This window comes from Panulirus ornatus, chromosome 64 (genome assembly GCF_036320965.1).
Source record: "Panulirus ornatus isolate Po-2019 chromosome 64, ASM3632096v1, whole genome shotgun sequence".
In the NCBI taxonomy this organism is placed as follows: domain Eukaryota; kingdom Metazoa; phylum Arthropoda; class Malacostraca; order Decapoda; family Palinuridae; genus Panulirus; species Panulirus ornatus.
In genome coordinates, this window is record NC_092287.1 from 22,789,033 (window position 1) to 22,807,976 (window position 18,944).

Here is an 18,944-nt window from a genome sequence, read left to right on the forward strand (position 1 = left end):
CCAGCCACCCATCTACCACAGCGTCCCCACCTACCACAGTGCCCCCAGCCACCCATCTACCACAGCGTCCCCACCTACCACAGTGCCCCCAGCCACCCACCTACCACAGCGTCCCCCACCTACCACAGTGCCCCCAGCTATCCACATACCACAGCGTTCCCCACCTACCACAGAGCCCCCAGCCACCCATCTACCACAGCGTCCCCACCTACCACGTGCCCCCAGCCACCCACCTACCACAGCGTCCGCAGCCACCCACCACCGCCTCCACCTGCAGGAGCCAGTATTTAACCCAGTGTCACGCACAATAATGAAGTGATTCATTATGGTAACATTTAAAGCTGCCTCATCACAACGCTCGGAGAAGTGTGAAGGGGAAGTGTTCTCTCTCTCTCTCTCTCTCTCTCTCTCTCTCTCTCTCTCTCTCTCTCTCTCTCTCTCTCTCTCTCTCCCTTTTTAATGTGCTTTTCCCCTCACTATGACGTATGGCAGCCTGATCAAGAGAGGTTCATAAAGGGGAATGAGTTATTATACCAGTTCCCCTCTGGCTGAGATATGAGGGCAGGTCGGGCCCCCTAAGGAGGATGTGTTACTGCCTCCATTCCTGGTGCTGGAATACAGGGGCCAGGATGGTCTGGAAATGTATGGGATGCTCTGGAATATAAGGTCAGGATAGTCTGGAACACAGGGTCAGGATAGTCTGAAAAAGTTTGAGATTGGTCTGGAAGATGGGGACCCGGAGGGTCTGGAGATGTCTGGGTTGGTCTGGAATACAAAGTCAGGATGGCCTGGACTGGAAATATTTGGAGCGGTATGGAACCTAAGGTCAAGATGGCCTAGAAATGTTTGGGATAGTCTGAAAATGTCTGGGTTGGCCTGGAACACGGGGCCTTGATGGTCTGGAACCATCTGGGTTGGTGTGGAACACGGGGCCTTGACGGTCTGGAACCATCTGGGTTGGTGTGGAACACGGGGCCTTGATGGTCTGGAGCCATCTGGGTTGGCCTGGAACACGGGGCCTTGCTGGTCTGGAACCATCTGGGTTGGCCTGGAACACGGGGCCTTGACGGTTTGGAACCATCTGGGTTGGTGTGGAACACGGGGCCTTGACGGTCTGGAACCGTCTGGGTTGGTGTGGAACACGGGGCCTTGACGGTCTGCAACCGTCTGGGTTGGCCTGGAACACGGGGCCTTGATGGTCTGGAACCATCTGGGTTGGCCTGGAACACGTCAAGACCCATCCCTGTTCACAACAAGATCATCCCATTCCATGGCGGTCCTTGGGGGGCCATGACCCTCCTGACGCAGCGAACACCATCTATGTCAAACATATTTTCTGTGTCTTTTTCTCTGTCTCACTCTCGAAGCTGCTGACGGTGTTGTTGCTCCTCCTCCTCCTCCCCCGACAGGATGGGAGTGGGTCGGGTGGTCCTCGGAACAGCTGAGCGGCGAGCCCCTCCAACTGGCCTTCACCTTCGACGCCATGAGGAACTTCACCAGCCTGACCCTGCACCTCTTCTCCAGCCCTGAGGACGACTTCGTGGTGAGTACTTGAGAAGGGGAACGCAGGGGGGGGGGGGGGGTAAGGGGGGGTGTTGTCTACATAAGTCTAGCATCCAGTCACACAAAAGCCCTAAGACCCCGTCACACAGCCCCAGGTCACCTTTAAACAACTCCCCAGGTCCCCCCACCACATGAGCCCTACCACCCCGTCACACAACAGTCCCAGGACCCCAGCCCTAGGATCCCGTCACACAACAGTCCCAGGACCCCAGCCCTGGGATCCCGTCACAAAACAGTCCCAGGATCCCAGCCCTAGGATCCCGTCACACAACAGTCCCAGGACCCCAGCCCTAGGATCCCGTCACACAACAGTCTCAGGACCCCTTCACACAGCCCAGGACCCCATCACACAACCCCAGGGATCCCTCCACGCAGCCCCAAGACCCGTCACAAAGCCCCCAGAACCCCGTCACAAAGCCCCCAGGACCCCGTCACAAAGCCCCTAGGACCCCGTCACAAAGCCCTCAGGACCCCGTTACACCAGACAACTCTCTCTATCATGAGCAGGTCGGAAGTTCACCCCCTTCATCTCCTCTGTTTAATTAGTTAATAACTTGTTAATCACAACAACTGACACTCCGGCCATTAAAGATGAGCTGTAAGATAACGTCCACTCCTTCTGGGCGTGATCACATAACCAATGATAACTCTCATCTCTTGGTTCACAGGGAAGCAAACTTGGCTGATCTTTTGTTTACACGCGTGACGTCACAGGGTTCCCTAAGCAGTGTAGGGAGAAAAAGGTACCACTACCATTTTCTATTTTTCTTTCCTACGTCATCTTCTACGTTCTATTTCTACGCCAGTCTTTCCTCGAAGTGACGAACGACGCCGGGAAAGGAGACGTTTCCCCGATGGGGAGTTTCATTTTCCCTTCTGGACGGGAAATACGAGAAAAGAAATTCTATTTTAAGCTTTTTTTTTGGGGGGTCCGCCGGCTGAGCCTGTCCATTCTTCCCCGCCACACACAGGTACAGGGAAATTTACATATGAAATCCCCTCCCTCTCCCTCGGTTCTAGGCCGGAGGGAAAACTGGAGCAAAACTAACTCCTTAAGGCTAATTTACATATTGGTCTGTACCGTAATAATTTACCTACAATATAAGAGGAGGGACCGACCCCCCCCCCCCCCCCATTCCCCCACAACCCTTGTGCAACGCACATTAGTTCACTGTCCGCGAAAAGTTTCGGGTATAATTTGCATTCGCTGTGTTTGTATTTAGATTCAACGCAAATCGTACATCAGCCTCCCCGAAATTTACAGCGAAGGCCCTGTTCGAAGGATGCGAATATCAAGGCCGTAAATGTGACAGAAGTCTAATAGTTTAGAGGAACCACAGAGACTCCCCCCCCCCATCCCGTTTTCTATGCATGTGTAGTGAGTGGTTGGCCTCGTTGACCATGAATCACGTGCAGGCCCACTTGGGTTCGAGTCCTGGACGCGGCAGTCGTCTGGTCAATGTATGTGTATAATGCCTACTGACTGGCGTTAACCTGTGTAAACCCTCTGAGTGGCCCATGTGTTAATTTGTAAGATGCTTACTGAGCGGCCCAGGTATAGGCTTAAAGCGCACTGAGTGGCCCAGGGGTTAACTGTCTAGTGAGTGGTCCACAAGGTCCAGTATGTGGCCCACAGTGGTCCAGTGAGTGGCCGGCCCACAAGCTTATCTTGGAAGTGATTAGAAGGTAATTAAGCCAACGAACAAGGCAGTCCAGCTGATGTATGTACAGCAAACACTGGAATATGCCACAGTGTGTGTGTGTGTGTGTGCGACCTTCAGTTTGACGATATCATACGTAGTATATGGCAGTCGTATACTATATGTGATACACAAGATCCCTGGACTACCTAATATATATATATATATAAAGTCACCTTACACTGTAACTCTCTCTCTCTCTCTCTCTCTCTCTCTCTCTCTCTCTCTCTCTCTCTCTCTCTTCTCCCCTCCCTTCCATTAGCCTTTGAGAGGAAATTGGAGATAAGGGAGGGAAATGTGAGATGGGCGTGGTCTGGGCTGCAGGATGGGCGGGGTCACGGCCTTAACTACCTAATTGCCATTACACTGCTTGTTATCTCCCTCCATCTCATTACCCCACCCATTATTGACTACCCTCCCCCACCGAACCCCTCCCACACACACACACACACACACACACACACACACACACACACCGGATCTCTATTTCAAAGGTTTCTATTGGTTGTTATTTGGTACTGGTAAGGAGGTTTGGTGGTGTATGTACTCCCATGACTTCTAACACACTCTCTCTCTCTCTCTCTCTCTCTCTCTCTCTCTCTCTCTCTCTCTCTCTCTCTCTCTCTCAATTCTCCCCCGGGGGGGGGGAGAGGGGAAGGGGGGAGTCCGCTGGGAGAGGGGGGGGTCATCAACAATACATCTCCCGCATTCCCCCCCCCTCGCCCCCCCGCCCCCATTCACCACGTCACTCGCCCCCCAGACGCTTGTGGGGTGGGGGAGGGGGTAGGCTTGTTGCTGCTGCTGGTCCCCCCCCCTCCCTCCCTCCCCCTGGGGAGATGGGGGAGGAGAGAGAGAGAGAGAGAGAGAGAGAGAGAGAGAGAGAGAGAGAGAGAGAGAGAGAGAGAGAAAGGTCCTTCTGGGAGAATGATGCTTCTATTGGAGTGGGGAGGGGGGGGGGGGCTGGGGATTAGGAGGTTGGGTCTCTCTTTGGGGAGATGGGGAGGAGTTTTTTATCTTGAGGAAGACAGGAAGATCCATATGAGAAATGACGGAGGGGGGGGGGGGGTTCCCCCCCAGAGAAAATGAGATGTGTTTCATGGAATGAGCTGGGCGATTATTTTCTTTTGGGTGGAGGGCGAGGGGGCGGGGGGCGGGGAGAATAGAGTGGATGTGTGGGGGTAAGGGGGAGTGTGTGTGTGTGTGTGTGTGTGTGTGTGTGTGTGTGTGTGAGGGGGGGAGGGGTCGCATCTTCTCTAGGGATGTAGGTGGTATTAAGTCAATCTCTCTGGGGAGGGGAGGGTGGAGGGAGGGTGGAGGGGTAAAGAAGGAGGCACCTGAAGGCGTTTGGAGGGGGTAATTGGGAGATGTGGGTGGAGTGGAGTGGGGGTGTAAAATACGACCCATTTCCCCCCCCTTCCTCGTGAGGTACCTCGCCCCACCGTTATCTCCGAGAGGTACATACAAACACATCATCCACATGTGTGTGACCATAGTCCCATCTTCCCCCAGTTAAGTAGCCAAGATATTGGACGGCAGGGTTAACCCCGCCCCCCCGCGAGGGTGAGCCGGTGGCACAAGGTGTCCGTGGGATGACGGATCCCCTGTGGGAGTGAGGCTCTCATCTGGTTCCGGTCCCGTATGTTGTACGGTTCTATTCAAATGTCTGGTGGTGGGTGGCAGTCACGCATCGTCTATGTTAAGAAATGTGTACGTGTGTGTGTGTGTGTGTGTGTGTGTGTGTGTGTGTGTGTGTGTGTGTGTGTGGGTTGGGGGGTCATGCTTACGTGTCCCTCCCCCCCCCCCCACCGGCCTCCCTCCAGGGATATGTGGGATGTTCATTACTTGAGGGTGGCTCTCTTATCTCTCTATCTACCTATCTACCAGTCTATCTACCAACCGATCAGTCTATCTATCTATTCATTCATCTATCAGGCTATCATCTATCAATCACTCTATCTATCCATCAGTCTATCAATCCATCTATCTCTCTATCGACCTACCAACCTATCTATCTATCATCTATCAATCACTCCATCTATCCATCAGTCTATCAACCCATCTATCTCTCTATCGACCTATCTATCCAACTATACATCTATCTATCTATTTAATCTATCTATGAGTCAGCAGATGACCCCCTTCGCTTGCCCCTCCCCGCCACACAGCTGCCCACCCAGGCGAAGGTCTACTTCGGCGAGGACGCCGCCAACTTCCACGAGAAGCCGCTCAAGTCGACCTCGAGCTGGCCGGCCACCTCGTCCTCCGGCAGCCAGAACGTCACCCTCAAGCTCCGCCACCGCACGGGCCGGGTCCTCAAGGTCCTACTCTACTTCCCCGGGCCCTGGCTGGCCCTTAGCGAGGTCTACTTCGAAAGTGGTGAGTACCTGGGAGGGGGGGACGGGGGTGGGGGGTGATGGGAGGGGGTCAGGGTGGATGATGGAAGGGGGGACAGGGTGGATGATGGAAGGGGGTCAGGGTGGATGATGGGAGGGGGTCAGAGTGGATGATGGGAGGGTGATGGTGATGATGGGAGGGGGTCAGGGTGGATGATGGGAGGGGTTAGGGTGGATGATGGAAGGGGGTCAGGGTGGATGATGGGAGGGGGTCAGAGTGGATGATGGGAGGGTGATGGTGATGATGGGAGGGGGTCAGGGTGGATGATGGGAGGGGTCAGGGTGGATGATGGGAGGGGTGATGGTGATGATGGGAGGGGTCAGGGTGGATGATGGGAGGAGGTCAGGGTGGATGATGAGGGTCAGGGTGATGATGGGAGGGGTCAGGGTGATGATGGGAGGAGGTCAGGGTGGATGATGGGAGGGGTCAGGGTGATGATGGGAGGAGGTCAGGGTGGATGATGGGAGGAGGTCAGGGTGGATGATGGGAGGGGTAGGGTGATGATGGGAGGGGTCAGGGTGGATGATGGGAGGGGTCAGGGTGGATGATGGGAGGAGGTCAGGGTGGATGATGGGAGGGGTCAGGGTGATGATGGGAGGGTCAGGGTGATGATGGGAGGGGTCAGGGTGGATGATGGGAGGAGGTCAGGTGATGATGGGGGGAGGTCAGGGTGATGATGGGAGGGGTCAGGGTGGATGATGGGAGGGGTCAGGGTGGATGATGGGAGGGGTCAGGGTGGATGATGGGAGGGGTCAGGGTGGATGATGGGAGGAGGTCAGGGTGGATGATGGGAGGGTCAGGGTGATGATGGGAGGGGTCAGGGTGGATGATGGGAGGGGTCAGGGTGGATGATGGAGGGGTCAGGGTGGATGATGGGAGGAGGTCAGGGTGATGATGGGAGGGGTCAGGGTGGATGATGGGAGGGGTCAGGGTGATGATGGGAGGAGGTCAGGGTGGATGATGGGAGGGGTCAGGTGATGATGGGAGGGGTCAGGGTGGATGATGGGAGGAGGTCAGGGTGGATGATGGGAGGGGTCAGGGTGATGATGGGAGGAGGTCAGGGTGGATGATGGGAGGGGTCAGGGTGGATGATGGGAGGGGTCAGGGTGGATGATGGGAGGAGGTCAGGGTGGATGATGGGAGGGGTCAGGGTGGATGATGGGAGGGGTCAGGGTGGATGATGGGAGGAGGTCAGGGTGGATGATGGGTGGGGTGATGGTGATGATGGGAGGGGTCAGGGTGGATGATGGGAGGGGTCAGGGTGGATGATGGGAGGAGGTCAGGGTGGATGATGGGAGGGGTCAGGGTGATGATGGGAGGGGTCAGGGTGATGATGGGAGGAGGTCAGGGTGGATGATGGGAGGGGTCAGGGTGGATGATGGGAGGGGGTCAGGGTGGATGATGGGAGGAGGTCAGGGTGGATGATGGGAGGGGTCAGGGTGATGATGGGAGGGGTCAGGGTGGATGATGGGAGGGGTCAGGGTGGATGATGGGAGGAGGTCAGGGTGGATGATGGGAGGGGTCAGGGTGATGATGGGAGGGGTCAGGGTGATGATGGGAGGGGTCAGGGTGATGATGGGAGGAGGTCAAGGTGGATGATGGGAGGAGGTCAGGGTGATGATGGGAGGGGTCAGGGTGGATGATGGGAGGGGTCAGGGTGATGATGGGAGGGGTCAGGGTGGATGATGGGAGGGGTCAGGGTGGATGATGGGAGGAGGTCAGGGTGGATGATGGGAGGGGTCAGGGTGATGATGGGAGGGGTCAGGGTGATGATGGGAGGGGTCAGGGTGATGATGGGAGGAGGTCAAGGTGGATGATGGGAGGAGGTCAGGGTGATGATGGGAGGGGTCAGGGTGGATGATGGGAGGGGTCAGGGTGATGATGGGAGGGGTCAGGGTGATGATGGGAGGAGGTCAGGGTGGATGATGGGAGGAGGTCAGGGTGGATGATGGGAGGGGTCAGGGTGATGATGGGAGGGGTCAGGGTGATGATGGGAGGGGTCAGGGTGATGATGGGAGGAGGTCAAGGTGGATGATGGGAGGAGGTCAGGGTGATGATGGGAGGGGTCAGGGTGGATGATGGGAGGGGTCAGGGTGATGATGGGAGGGGTCAGGGTGATGATGGGAGGAGGTCAGGGTGGATGATGGGAGGAGGTCAGGGTGATGATGGGAGGGGTCAGGGTGGATGATGGGAGGGGTCAGGGTGGATGATGGGAGGAGGTCAGGGTGGATGATGGGAGGGGTCAGGGTGATGATGGGAGGGGTCAGGGTGATGATGGGAGGAGGTCAGGGTGGATGATGGAAGGGGTCAGGGTGGATGATGGGAGGGGTCAGGGGGATGATGGGAGGGGTCAGGGTGGATGATGGGAGGGGGGTCAGGGTGGATGATGGGAAGGGGGTCAGGGTGGTGATGGGAGGGGTCAGGGTGATGATGGGAGGGGTCAGGGTGATGATGGGAGGAGGTCAGGGTGGATGATGGAAGGGGTCAGGGTGGATGATGGGAGGGGTCAGGGGGATGATGGGAGGGGTCAGGGTGGATGATGGGAGGGGGGTCAGGGTGGATGATGGGAAGGGGGTCAGGGTGGTGATGGGAGGGGTCAGGGTGATGATGGGAGGGGTCAGGGTGATGATGGGAGGGGTCAGGGTGATGCTGGGACCCCCTGGGAGAGAAGGCACCGACGACCAGGCCCCAGCAGACCAGACCAGACCAGGTCCCAGGAGACCAGGTCAAGCCCAGGTCGATCCCAGGTCCCTGGTATCTCCTCATCTTGGGAGAGTGTCGGCAATATTGACCGAAGATGTCCAAGTGTGCGTGTGTGTGTGTGTGTGTGTGTGTGTGTGTGTGTGTGTGTGTGTGTGTGTGTGTGTGTGTGTGTGTGTGTGTACGCCCACTAACCCCCCCCCCCCCCCCTTGGCGTACACAGAGCCGTGCGTCTGCAACCTGACCGACTGGGCCGACGGCGAGGCGTCGACCCCGGCCGAGCACACGGCCGGCCGCCAGCGCGACGACCCCCCCCGCGACGTGTCGTCCGTGTCGGCCGTGCAGGCGCACACGCGCGCCTACATGGGCGTGGTGATCGGGCTGGTGGTGGGCGTGTTCCTCCTGGTGGGGGGCGGGCTCCTGGCCTACGTCAGGAGGCTGAGGAAGAAGAAGTCGTCGCCCGTCCTCAAGAGCAGCCTGTCGGAGTCGGCCAGCGTGGCCCTGGACCTCAAGTCCCTCAGGCTCGGGGCCGGGGCCGGCGGCGGGGCATACTCCGGGGCCGGGGCGGCCATGTACGGCCCCGTGGCCGTGCCGGACGAGGAGGGCTCCCTCTACCACGAGCCTTACAAGACGCCCCTCTTCAGCGCCTCCCAGTACAGCGTGGCCACCATCGGACGACATCTCAGCGACTACAGCAAGGAGGGCGCGGCCACGCCCGCCCACGCCGGCAGCACGCCGGGCAGCGGGGGCATCCTGGGCGGGGAGTACGCTGTCCCCATCCTCTCCACGCCTCCCCCGCCCTTCAACACCAACGCCAGCACGCCCTTCACCACCACCCCCATCAGCGCCCCGCCCACGCCCTTCTCCCACGCCACCACGCCGCACTCCTCCACCTCCACGCCATTCAGGTGAGTCTTCTCCCCGCGCCACACGCCCATCTTGACATGGTACTTACACTCTCGCCATACACAACACAAGTACTGAAGACTTACACTGGTTTACTGTTGTCTGGTTTACCCAAGTTCGTCATCATGTACCCCTCTGTTCTCCAGGTACACTACGGTACTCTGGTCCAGTGGCCCAGGTACACTACGGTACTCTGGTCCAGTGGCCCAGGTACACTACGGTACTCTGGTCCAGTGGCCCAGGTACACTACGGTACTCTGGTCCAGTGGCCCAGGTACACTACGGTACTCTGGTCCAGTGGCCCAGGTACACTACGGTACTCTGGTCCAGTGGCCCAGGGTACACTACGGTACTCTGGTCCAGTGGCCCAGGTACACTACGGTACTCTGGTCCAGTGGCCCAGGTACACTACGGTACTCTGGTCCAGTGGCCCAGGGTACACTACGGTACTCTGGTCCAGTGGCCCATTCATGGGTGTGGCAGGTCATGTATTCACTGTACCTTCGCTCTCTACCCCAGCAGCAGTTCGGCGCCACCCAGCAATGGCTTCCCATCACTGATGAGACTCTGCCCCGCCCCGCCCCCGCCCCCTGTACCGCCCCCTCCCGAGAAGTACCTCACCCCGCCCACAGTCTCCAAGGTACGCCCGCAGCACAACTGCATTCAGTAGAATTTTTTTGGCCAATCCCACGTCCCTCCCTTTGTCTATGGCAATCCCACGTCCCTCTCTTTGTCTATGGCAATCCCACGTCCCTCTCTTTGCCTATGGCAATCCCATGTTCTCTCTTTGTCTATGGCAATCCCGTGTCCCTCTCTTTGTCTATGGCAATCCCATGTTCTCTCTTTGTCTATGGCAATCCCGTGTCCCTCTCTTTGTCTATGGCAATCCCGTGTCCCTCTCTGTCTATGGCAATCCCACGTCCCTCTTTGTCGATGACGCCCCCATGTCCTTCTGTCTATGGCAATCCCACGTCCCTCTCTTTGTCTATGGCAACCCCCACGTCCCTGTGTATCTAGAGGAAAGTCCTGGCCTGACCCCCATGTCCCTCTCTCTCTCTCTCTCTCAAGGCAAAGATAAGCCGACATCCCCCCTCCCATCCATCCATCTCCTTCACTATTCAAGATAACAGCTTATGGCGTCCTATTATCTTAAGCAGAGGTGATCTTAAGATAAACAGATCCCTAAGGTTTGTTGTTATCTCGTTATACGTGCGAAAGACAGTGGTTATCTCGAACCTACAACACTGTCGACGTTATCTTTAAGTCCACATCATTGTCCCTGTTATCATAAGTTCACAATTCTGTCATGGTTATCTTATAATCACATGAACACAAACAGGTTTATGTACGGAGAGATATGCTACCTGGCCTGCCAGGTCACCCCCATGTGGATACGCAGGTCACCAGGACAAGGTAGGTCCCCCACTACACCACCTGGTCTCCCAGGTCACCACCATGTGGATACGCAGGTCACCAGGACAAGGTAGGTCCCCCACTACACCACCTGGTCTCCCAGGTCACCCCCATGTGGATACGCAGGTCACCAAGACAAGGTAGGTCCCTCCACTACACCACCTGGTCTTCCAAGTCACGACCATTGGGCCACTCAGGTCACCCCAATCGCAACACCTGGCATACCACCCAGGTCACTAGTACTGCCACCAGTCCGGTAGCCAGCCAAGTTGGCCAGTAACTTCCTCCTCCGGCTGGAACGGTCGCCATGAGAAACATCGTCAGCAGAAGTTTGCCACCTGTCGGTAAACTGAGAAGGGATGAGTAGCTGGCTGGCTGGGGCGCTCAAGACATCATCCCTCTCCCAAAAAGGAAGCCAAAGGAAAGGTGTGAGACACTTATGGTTCCAGGAATATTCCAGTGCAGTGAGGGGAAATCCTGGAAGAGGAGCCTAAAGACTCAAACGTCTTGTTGCTACATCTTTCGTCAGCAAAAATGCTCGAATAAAAGTTCTTAAATTTCCCCACTTTTTTTTTCAATTTCTTTTTTTTTCTGGAAAATCTGTCTTGTTTTTTATGACTCCTGACATGAAGAGAGACATGCATGGAATGTCCGCTCATCTCCTCCCCCAAGGCTGGAGCAGATGCTGCTGCTGCTGGAATATCCGGAGTCTTCAACCCCTGGACTTCGACGGTACGACCCTCGAGCTCGACGGCACGACCCTTGAGCACGACGGCACGACCCTCGAGCACGACGGCACGACCCTTGAGCACGACGGTACGACCCTCGAGCACGACGGTACGACCCTCGAGCACGACAGTACGACCCAAGGATGACCGGTCGTGTCCCTGACTCCTCAGGGACAGACCACAGGGCAAGAAAGCCGCTACACCAGAAGGTCGTACCCTCGTACTGGAAAGTCGTGCCGTCGTGCTCAAGGGGACGTGAGGTCGTTCTTTAAAGGTCAAAACACACGATCGAATTCTCTCGAGTTTATCTGAAGGTGTTATGATAAAATGGAAGACCTGGGTGACATCTTGGTCAAGGGCAACGTGTTCCAGTTTTCCATACGTTGTGTTGGTCAAGTTCCAGTTGGTCAACCTTCATGGCTATGACGACGTGGTGGACAGAGACCTATCGTAGCATCCTTCTGGAAGACTGGAAGATAGTGTGGTCGACGTAGACATATTGGGACAATCTCATGCAGGTTTGGAAGATAGTGCGGTTGACTTAGACATATTGGGTCACTCTCCTGGAACCCTGGAATATAGTGTGGTGGACTAAGACATATTGGACCACTCTCCTGGAACCCTGGGAGATAGTGTGGTGGACGCAGACATATTGAGCCACTCTCCTGGAATCCTGGAAGACAGTGTGGTGAACGCAGACATATTGGGTCACACTCCTGGAACCCTGGAAGATAGTGTGGTGGACTAAGACATATTGAGCCACACTCCTGGAAGACTAGAAGATAGTGTGGTGGACGCAGACATATTGGACCTCTCTCCTGGAATCCTGGAAGATAGTGTGGTGGAGGCAGACATACTGGATCACCCTCTTGGAATACTGGATAAAAATGACGTTGAATTTTGCACCTTATCTGTTTTCAAAGCCGTTGGGTAATAAAGTCGTGACGTTTACTTCACACAGAAATGGGAAGATAGATGACGAAGATAGATATGATGACTTTGCGTATAAACTGATATTTGTATGCCAATATAGACTGATAGATAGATGGATAGATAGTGTCCTTTGTATCGTGTTTACCGTCAATGATTACGCATCACGCGCGGGGCCCGCCAGGGTTCGAATCCCGGGCAGCGTGGCGGCGGTGTCTATACAAGACTTAGCCAGAACTCTCGCATCTCACACCCCCCCTAACTTGCTAAACTCTTCATAACTCTCCCTTCCTTCCTTTCCTCCCTCCCTCTCCCTCTCTCTCTACAAAGCTCTCACAGCGCCTCCCTCACTCCCCCGGCGATCCCCCCCTCCCAGTCATTCAACGTCTCGCCTCCTTTGCACATGAGCTGGGACGACACTGCGTAGTTCCCTTCCTTCCTTCCTTCCTTCCCCGCCTCCTCCAGCAGGAGTTCCCGTGGCGCTGGCAAGAGACGGAGCGAACTTCGTATGATGACTGACCACTGTGAGAGGGGAGGGGAGGGGGAAGAGGAGGTCACGTCAGGGGATGACCACTGTGAGGGGGGGATCAGGCCACGCGAAGACCCACTCCCCCTGGGAGGGTGAGGTTACGGGATGATGACCTCTGTGAGGGGAGGAGGAGGAGGGGGGAGGGGTCAGTCAGGTCAGTGGATGACCACTGTGAAGATGGGTCGGGGGGGGGGGGAGTTGTGTATGGATGAGTAAACGAACTTACAGTGGTGGTCATGATGGCTTCCGTCAGCCAGCTGGGTGGATGAGTAACTCATTACCATCGCTGCTGGACGGCTTCTGACGCTGGCGGTGAAGGGCCTTACGATGCAGCTCACCGGCGAAGACGTAAACTTCAGGAAGACACAACTTCCGTCACGAATAAACTTCCGTTCTTGCTCACACCTGAGGTGGGTCCCGGTACACAAGTTTACCACTCTGTCTTTTTTTTTTCTATTCTGTTTTTCGGTATCCAGTTCACGGGAAGGAGGAAACTTAGGCGGCCTCTGGTTTCATAGGTGGGGAGTGTGTTCTCTCTCTCTCTCTCTCTCTCTCTCTCTCTCTCTCTCTCTCTCTCTCTCTCTCTCTCTCTCTCTCTCCCACACAGGTAAACACTGGTACCTGTCCTTGGGTGGGGCAGGGACGTGGGGGAGGCAAAGTGGGGAGATTAAAGTCTTTCTCTCAAGGAGTCGATTGCGTGACGTACCTGGCCGGAGTGTGGGGCGAAGCAGGTGGTTGGGGGAAGGAGAGAGAGGGAGGAAGGTCTTTCTCCCCAGTAGCCACCGGGTGCCTTCTCCCAAGCGAAGCAGGTGGGGAGACCAGTGTCATTCTCCCCAGTAGCCACTGGAGCTCTCCCCTGGCTGGGGTGTGCCACGACCTGAGAGTGACAGGTGGGGGACATTAAGACGCCGTCAAGAGCATGATATGAGGAGGTTACGGGACCTGACAGGTCTCTCCCAAGTCGCCAGGGACACTGGCGTACCTTCCCTCACGACCTGGTGACCGTATGACCTGCACCCTCAGTACACAGGTCACCCCAGGTCACAGCAGGAGACGGTAACTGGCACCAGGTGATAAAATGGATCCTCGTCACAGAAGCCATAGACCTCTTAACAAAGGAACCACAGATCTTAACACAGGAGCTACACAGATCTTAACACAGGAGCCACAGACCTCAACACAGCAGCCACAGACCTCAACACAGGAGCCACAGACTTTAACACAGGACCCACACACTTCAACACAGGAGCCACAGACCTCTTAACACAGGAGCCACAGACCTCTTTAACACAGGAGCCACAGACCACTTTAACACAGGACCCACACACCACAACACAGGAGTCAGTCACAGACGTGAACACAGCAGCCACAGAGCAGCGAGTTTCCTTACAGCAGACAAGCGCACACGTCGCCCGCCGCCCGACATGAGACACAGACGCCAAGTTCAGTGTGAACATTACCACAACGTGAGGCGGGACAGTTGGTCGGATTGGACGACAAACCTTAGCTACGGGTTATATACCTTGTATGTTGACGACCAAAGGGGGGGAGGGGGGGGGGGAGCTGAGGATGGAGACGGCCAGAGAAAATGAGGAAGGTTGGGGGGGACTGGATGTTGTGGATGTGGCATGGTAGACGGGATGTTGTGGATGTAAACATAGGAGAGACTAAACATGGTAATCACTTGATCTATTGACACAGTTGCTTTCACAACGCTGAAGTCCAATACTGAGACACATCTGATGTGTTACGCTTGTCACGTGTCATCAAACCTCACGTATGCTTGGGAATGCGTAAAAATGTCATCACATTCTTACGCATAAAAATGTGATATGACAAACTACCTCATGCAAACTGGGTAAAGATACTGGGAGGGAATAACATGACATGACACGTACGTGACACGGTCACAAGTTGCGACATGACACATGCGTGGTATGACACATATGACAGTGGTCAATGTACAGCGTAAAGCACAGGGAGAAATCCGGGTCTGTTTACTGTTGGAACATGGATGTCAAAGGGAGAAGTGCTCTTCCACCTCTCCTGTTCTCCGCTGTTCAGCACACATACGAGGAGAAATGTACCAGTCGATGAAAGATCTCCATAGAGACGTAATCACACGGTAAGAGATCTGGCAAGTTAATGGAATTCCAGGAATATACACAAAGGGAAACTGTAAGGTCCTGTTTTCCCCCCCTTACGAGAGATCCAACCTCAGCGTCACACGAAACTTAAAAAAAACAAAAACAGAAGGCCAATGTGTGAAGCAGTCCAGAGGGTCTGATGAAGAGAGCATGACCTACTTTGAGTCGGGGTGGTTAAGCATACAGAGGATTGCAACACGACCAGATCGTGTCGAGGGATGATGGGATTGACGTGTGAGAGTCGACCCCAGGCTGGTCAGAACAGTTCAGATGGCCCGGCGCCACCACATGACCTGGATTGAGGAAACAACGGATCTATAAAACTGTCATGACGGTGTCGACCAAGAGTCGCAAGCGGACGTCGACCGTCTTGACGTAGTATTACCTCCGTCGTGGTGGTGGTGGTGGAGCTGCTCCCGTGCGCTGTGTGGGTTCCGACGCGATCCTAAGACCCACCCAGTCATGACGGTCTGCAGACCAGAGCCACAACCACGGTAATGATCTGGGGTTTGGTTATCACAGTCGTCCACACGTCCTCGTCCCCCAAACACCTTTCTTCCCCATCCAACCAAACACACATACAGACCTCGTATCCCACTGATTAAATCCCACAATCTCCCTACCACACGTACCCCAACATAAACTCTCCCCACACGAACCCTCCCCAACACACATCCCCACATGAACCTTCCCCAACAGACGTCCCCACGTAACATCCCTCTCCTCCCTCCCCTCCACCTGTACATTCACAGTAAATCATATAAGCCAGATATCTCGCTCACAATGTTAGGCAGACATAAAACTCCATCTCGCCCTCGAGGAAGACTAAGCTTCGACGAGCTCCCCCCCGTACGAGCACCAAAGGGTTCAAGTAGATTGGAAAGAACTGAAGTGGGACTCGAGTACTGTTGTCGAGGGGGAGGCCAGAATCCCTGTTTGACTACACTGTCAGTGGCACACTCAACCTTACCTCCTCCTCATCCACTGCTCTCTTCCAGTGGGTAGAACTTCCAGCCGTTGTCTGGTTATCGTACCATAGGCACTGGAGGAACCTCCACAGACCATAGGCACTGGAGGAGCCTCCACAGACCATAGGCAGTGGAGGAGCCTCCACAGACCATAGGCAGTGGAGGAGCCTCCACAGACCATAGGCACTGGAGGAACCTCCACAGACCATAGGCACTGGAGGAACCTCCACAGACCATAGGCCCTGGAGGAGCCTCCACAGACCATAGGCACTGGAGGAGCCTCCACAGACCATAGGCCCTGGAGGAGCCTCCACGGACCATAGGCACTGGAGGAACCTCCACAGACCATAGGCACTGGAGGAACCTCCACAGACCAGAGGCACTGGAGGAACCTCCACAGACCATAGGCATTGGAGGAACCTCCACAGACCATAGGCACTGGAGGAGCCTCCACAGACCATAGGCACTGGAGGAGCCTTCAAGGACAAGAGATACTGGAGAAAACAGTAACTCACCACAGATGATCGAGGGAGCATACCACGTACTGGCTGATGGTGGTGTGCTGGTCATCTGTGAGGTCGGTGCCATTTCTGTAGTCAGCCTTTTTCGCATCGGCGTCACACAGGGGTCTAGACTGGTCCCCTCTGCTGTTTCTCCTGCTTCTGTCTGTGATGGAAGCAATGGGAGTCTCCTCCTCCTCTCTCTCTCCTGCCGTTGTGTGTGGACGGCATCGCCAGAGGAAGAGGGAGGATCTGAGAGACGAGGGATGTCGACACGTCTATGAGAAGATCTGGACTCTACATCTGGGGCTACTTCGGTGAACGTGGCTCTCGACTTCGCAGGTGATCGGGTATGGATAGGCGACGTCCGAGTGAAAGTCGCGGCGTCACACGAGTCAGCAAAGGGTCGTCCCTCACCACGAGAGAGAGAGAGAGAGAGAGAGAGAGAGAGAGAGAGAGAGAGAGAGAGAGAGAGAGAGAGAGAGAGAGAGAGAGCGATGGATTCCCCTTCCCGGAGTCCTAGCAACGACGGACCGTTTCAGCGCATCCACGAGATGACAGAGCGACAAGAGCCAACGCCTTGGTCTCCAGTCATCCCGAGGATGCAGGAGACCCAAGCCTCCCTTCCTCCTCCTGCTCTCGTAGGATCTAGCTCTGTCCAGCATGGGCCGCTGCTTCTGGAACCCACACAAGGGGGACACGCAGGCACCACAGGAGTCCCATCGTAAGTTCAGCCGGTGGACCTGGGCTCCTGAGTGAATGGAGGACTTGGGAGTGACAAATGTTCCTCAGACTCAACTCCCTAGAACGAAGAGGAGGAGGAGAGGAGGTATAGGGGGCGACAGTCGTGTGGAAAATACCCGAGAACCTAATTCCCGAACCTGGCCCCCGTCGGGAGAGGCGGGAATCACAGCCCACACAACCCCAAGACCATACAGGTCCTGCAGCAGACAGATCCTGCAGCAGACAGATCCTGCAGCAGACAGGTCCTACATCAGACAGGTCCTGCAGCAGACAGGTCCTACACCCGACAGGTCCTACATCAGACAGGTCCTACGTGCAGGTCCTACATCTGACAGGTCCTTCATCAGACAGGTCCTACGTGCAGGTCCTACATCTGACAGGTCCTACATCAGACAGGTCCTACGTGCAGGTCCTACGTGCTCCACCTCCCAAGACAGCATCCAGACACTACGAGAGCCAGGTTGGCTATCCATGAGCCACAGCACATCAAGAACCACATCTTCGCTGATGGCTCCAGCAGGCACTTAGCTTCCCCCTCCCGCACCGTACCCGACGGACCCACTGTGCCCCGTCACTCGGCGGCTCCCCCAGGGGCGGCCTCCACCAGCCTGATCCATCACCTTCTGCAGCCACGTCAGGAGAGGAACAAGACGGACGACCTTCCCCAGGGTAGGCGCTTCGAGTCGTCCCCCAAAACATCCCAAGGACACGTAGCGTATCCTGGGCGTCCCAATGGAGCATAAGTCGGGGGGGGGGGGGACATCCTGCAGGATTTCTCGACGGAGTAGAAGACGAACAACCCACACAAGAGTATCCTTCTATCCTCGCATGGTGGAGAGCACCACGCATTCAAGCCACGCCACACACACACTTCCGAGCCGGGTTCTATGAGCCCCCAGCACCTCAAAGCCAAGCCAGCAGCAGCCTCCACGTAACACAGATACAAGACGAGATCGTATTTATCATAAAACATGGGATTCGATTGCCTTACCTGTGTCACACGTCTGTACAGACTAGCTCCCTGGAATCATAAGTGCCGCCAGACTAATTCCTTTTGGAATGTATATATCTTTAAGACAAGAGCCAATTCATCCTGAACACGGCTTTCATTAGTATGAGGGATGGTCAAGTCTTAAACTCTCTCTCTCTCTCTCTCTCTCTCTCTCTCTCTCTCTCTCTCTCTCTCTCTCCCTCTTCCCGAAATGCAATCCACCTTACTGTTCCAACGTCTGTTCAGCTAGGCTTCTACATATCTCTCACTCTATCTATCAATCAATTTATCTATCCATCTATCTGTCTGCATTATACTTGCTGTACGTCCTGGGGAGCAAGGCTCCTCCGTCCACAGCAGGCCTCGGTCCAGTGCGTTACGCCACGGCCAGACCAGCTGTTTACCTGCTTGGAGAACCATTTCTTCCTTCCCATTCCTGCCTCCCCATATATCGCTATTTCCCCGAATCCCATCTCTCTCTCCATTCCTGCCTTCCATCTCTCCCTATCTACTGCTAGTCCCCAACTCCCATCTCTCCCCATACCTGCATCCCCTTCCCCTAACAAGCTCCCCTCCTCCTCCTCCTCGTTCGTGCACCCCAGTCAGTCACCTGGCTACAGCTACAGCTAATTCCGGGTTATGATTGTGTTCCCATGACGACCACCGGTCGACGTTGGCTGAGGAGTGGCACGGGGCGATTAGCCGGGGAGGGGGAAATAGATGGGGGGGGG

At 55.6% G+C, this 18,944-nt stretch overlaps 1 protein-coding gene across 4 annotated transcripts in view; it reads left to right on the top strand.

Annotated features, from left to right (window-relative positions):
• The window catches only part of LOC139746094 (discoidin domain-containing receptor 2-like), a 190,258-nt gene that overhangs the window by 137,545 nt on the left and 33,769 nt on the right, over positions 1-18,944 (top strand). For 3 of the 4 annotated variants that reach the window (XM_071656933.1, XM_071656932.1, XM_071656931.1), the window contains exons 7-10: positions 1,410-1,543; positions 5,429-5,639; positions 8,581-9,265; positions 9,783-9,903. In XM_071656933.1, the coding sequence (XP_071513034.1) occupies positions 1,410-1,543; positions 5,429-5,639; positions 8,581-9,265; positions 9,783-9,903 (1,151 nt within the window). The remainder of the gene's footprint in view (positions 1-1,409; positions 1,544-5,428; positions 5,640-8,580; positions 9,266-9,782; positions 9,904-18,944) is intronic. The other variant, XM_071656934.1, reaches the window with a different exon arrangement.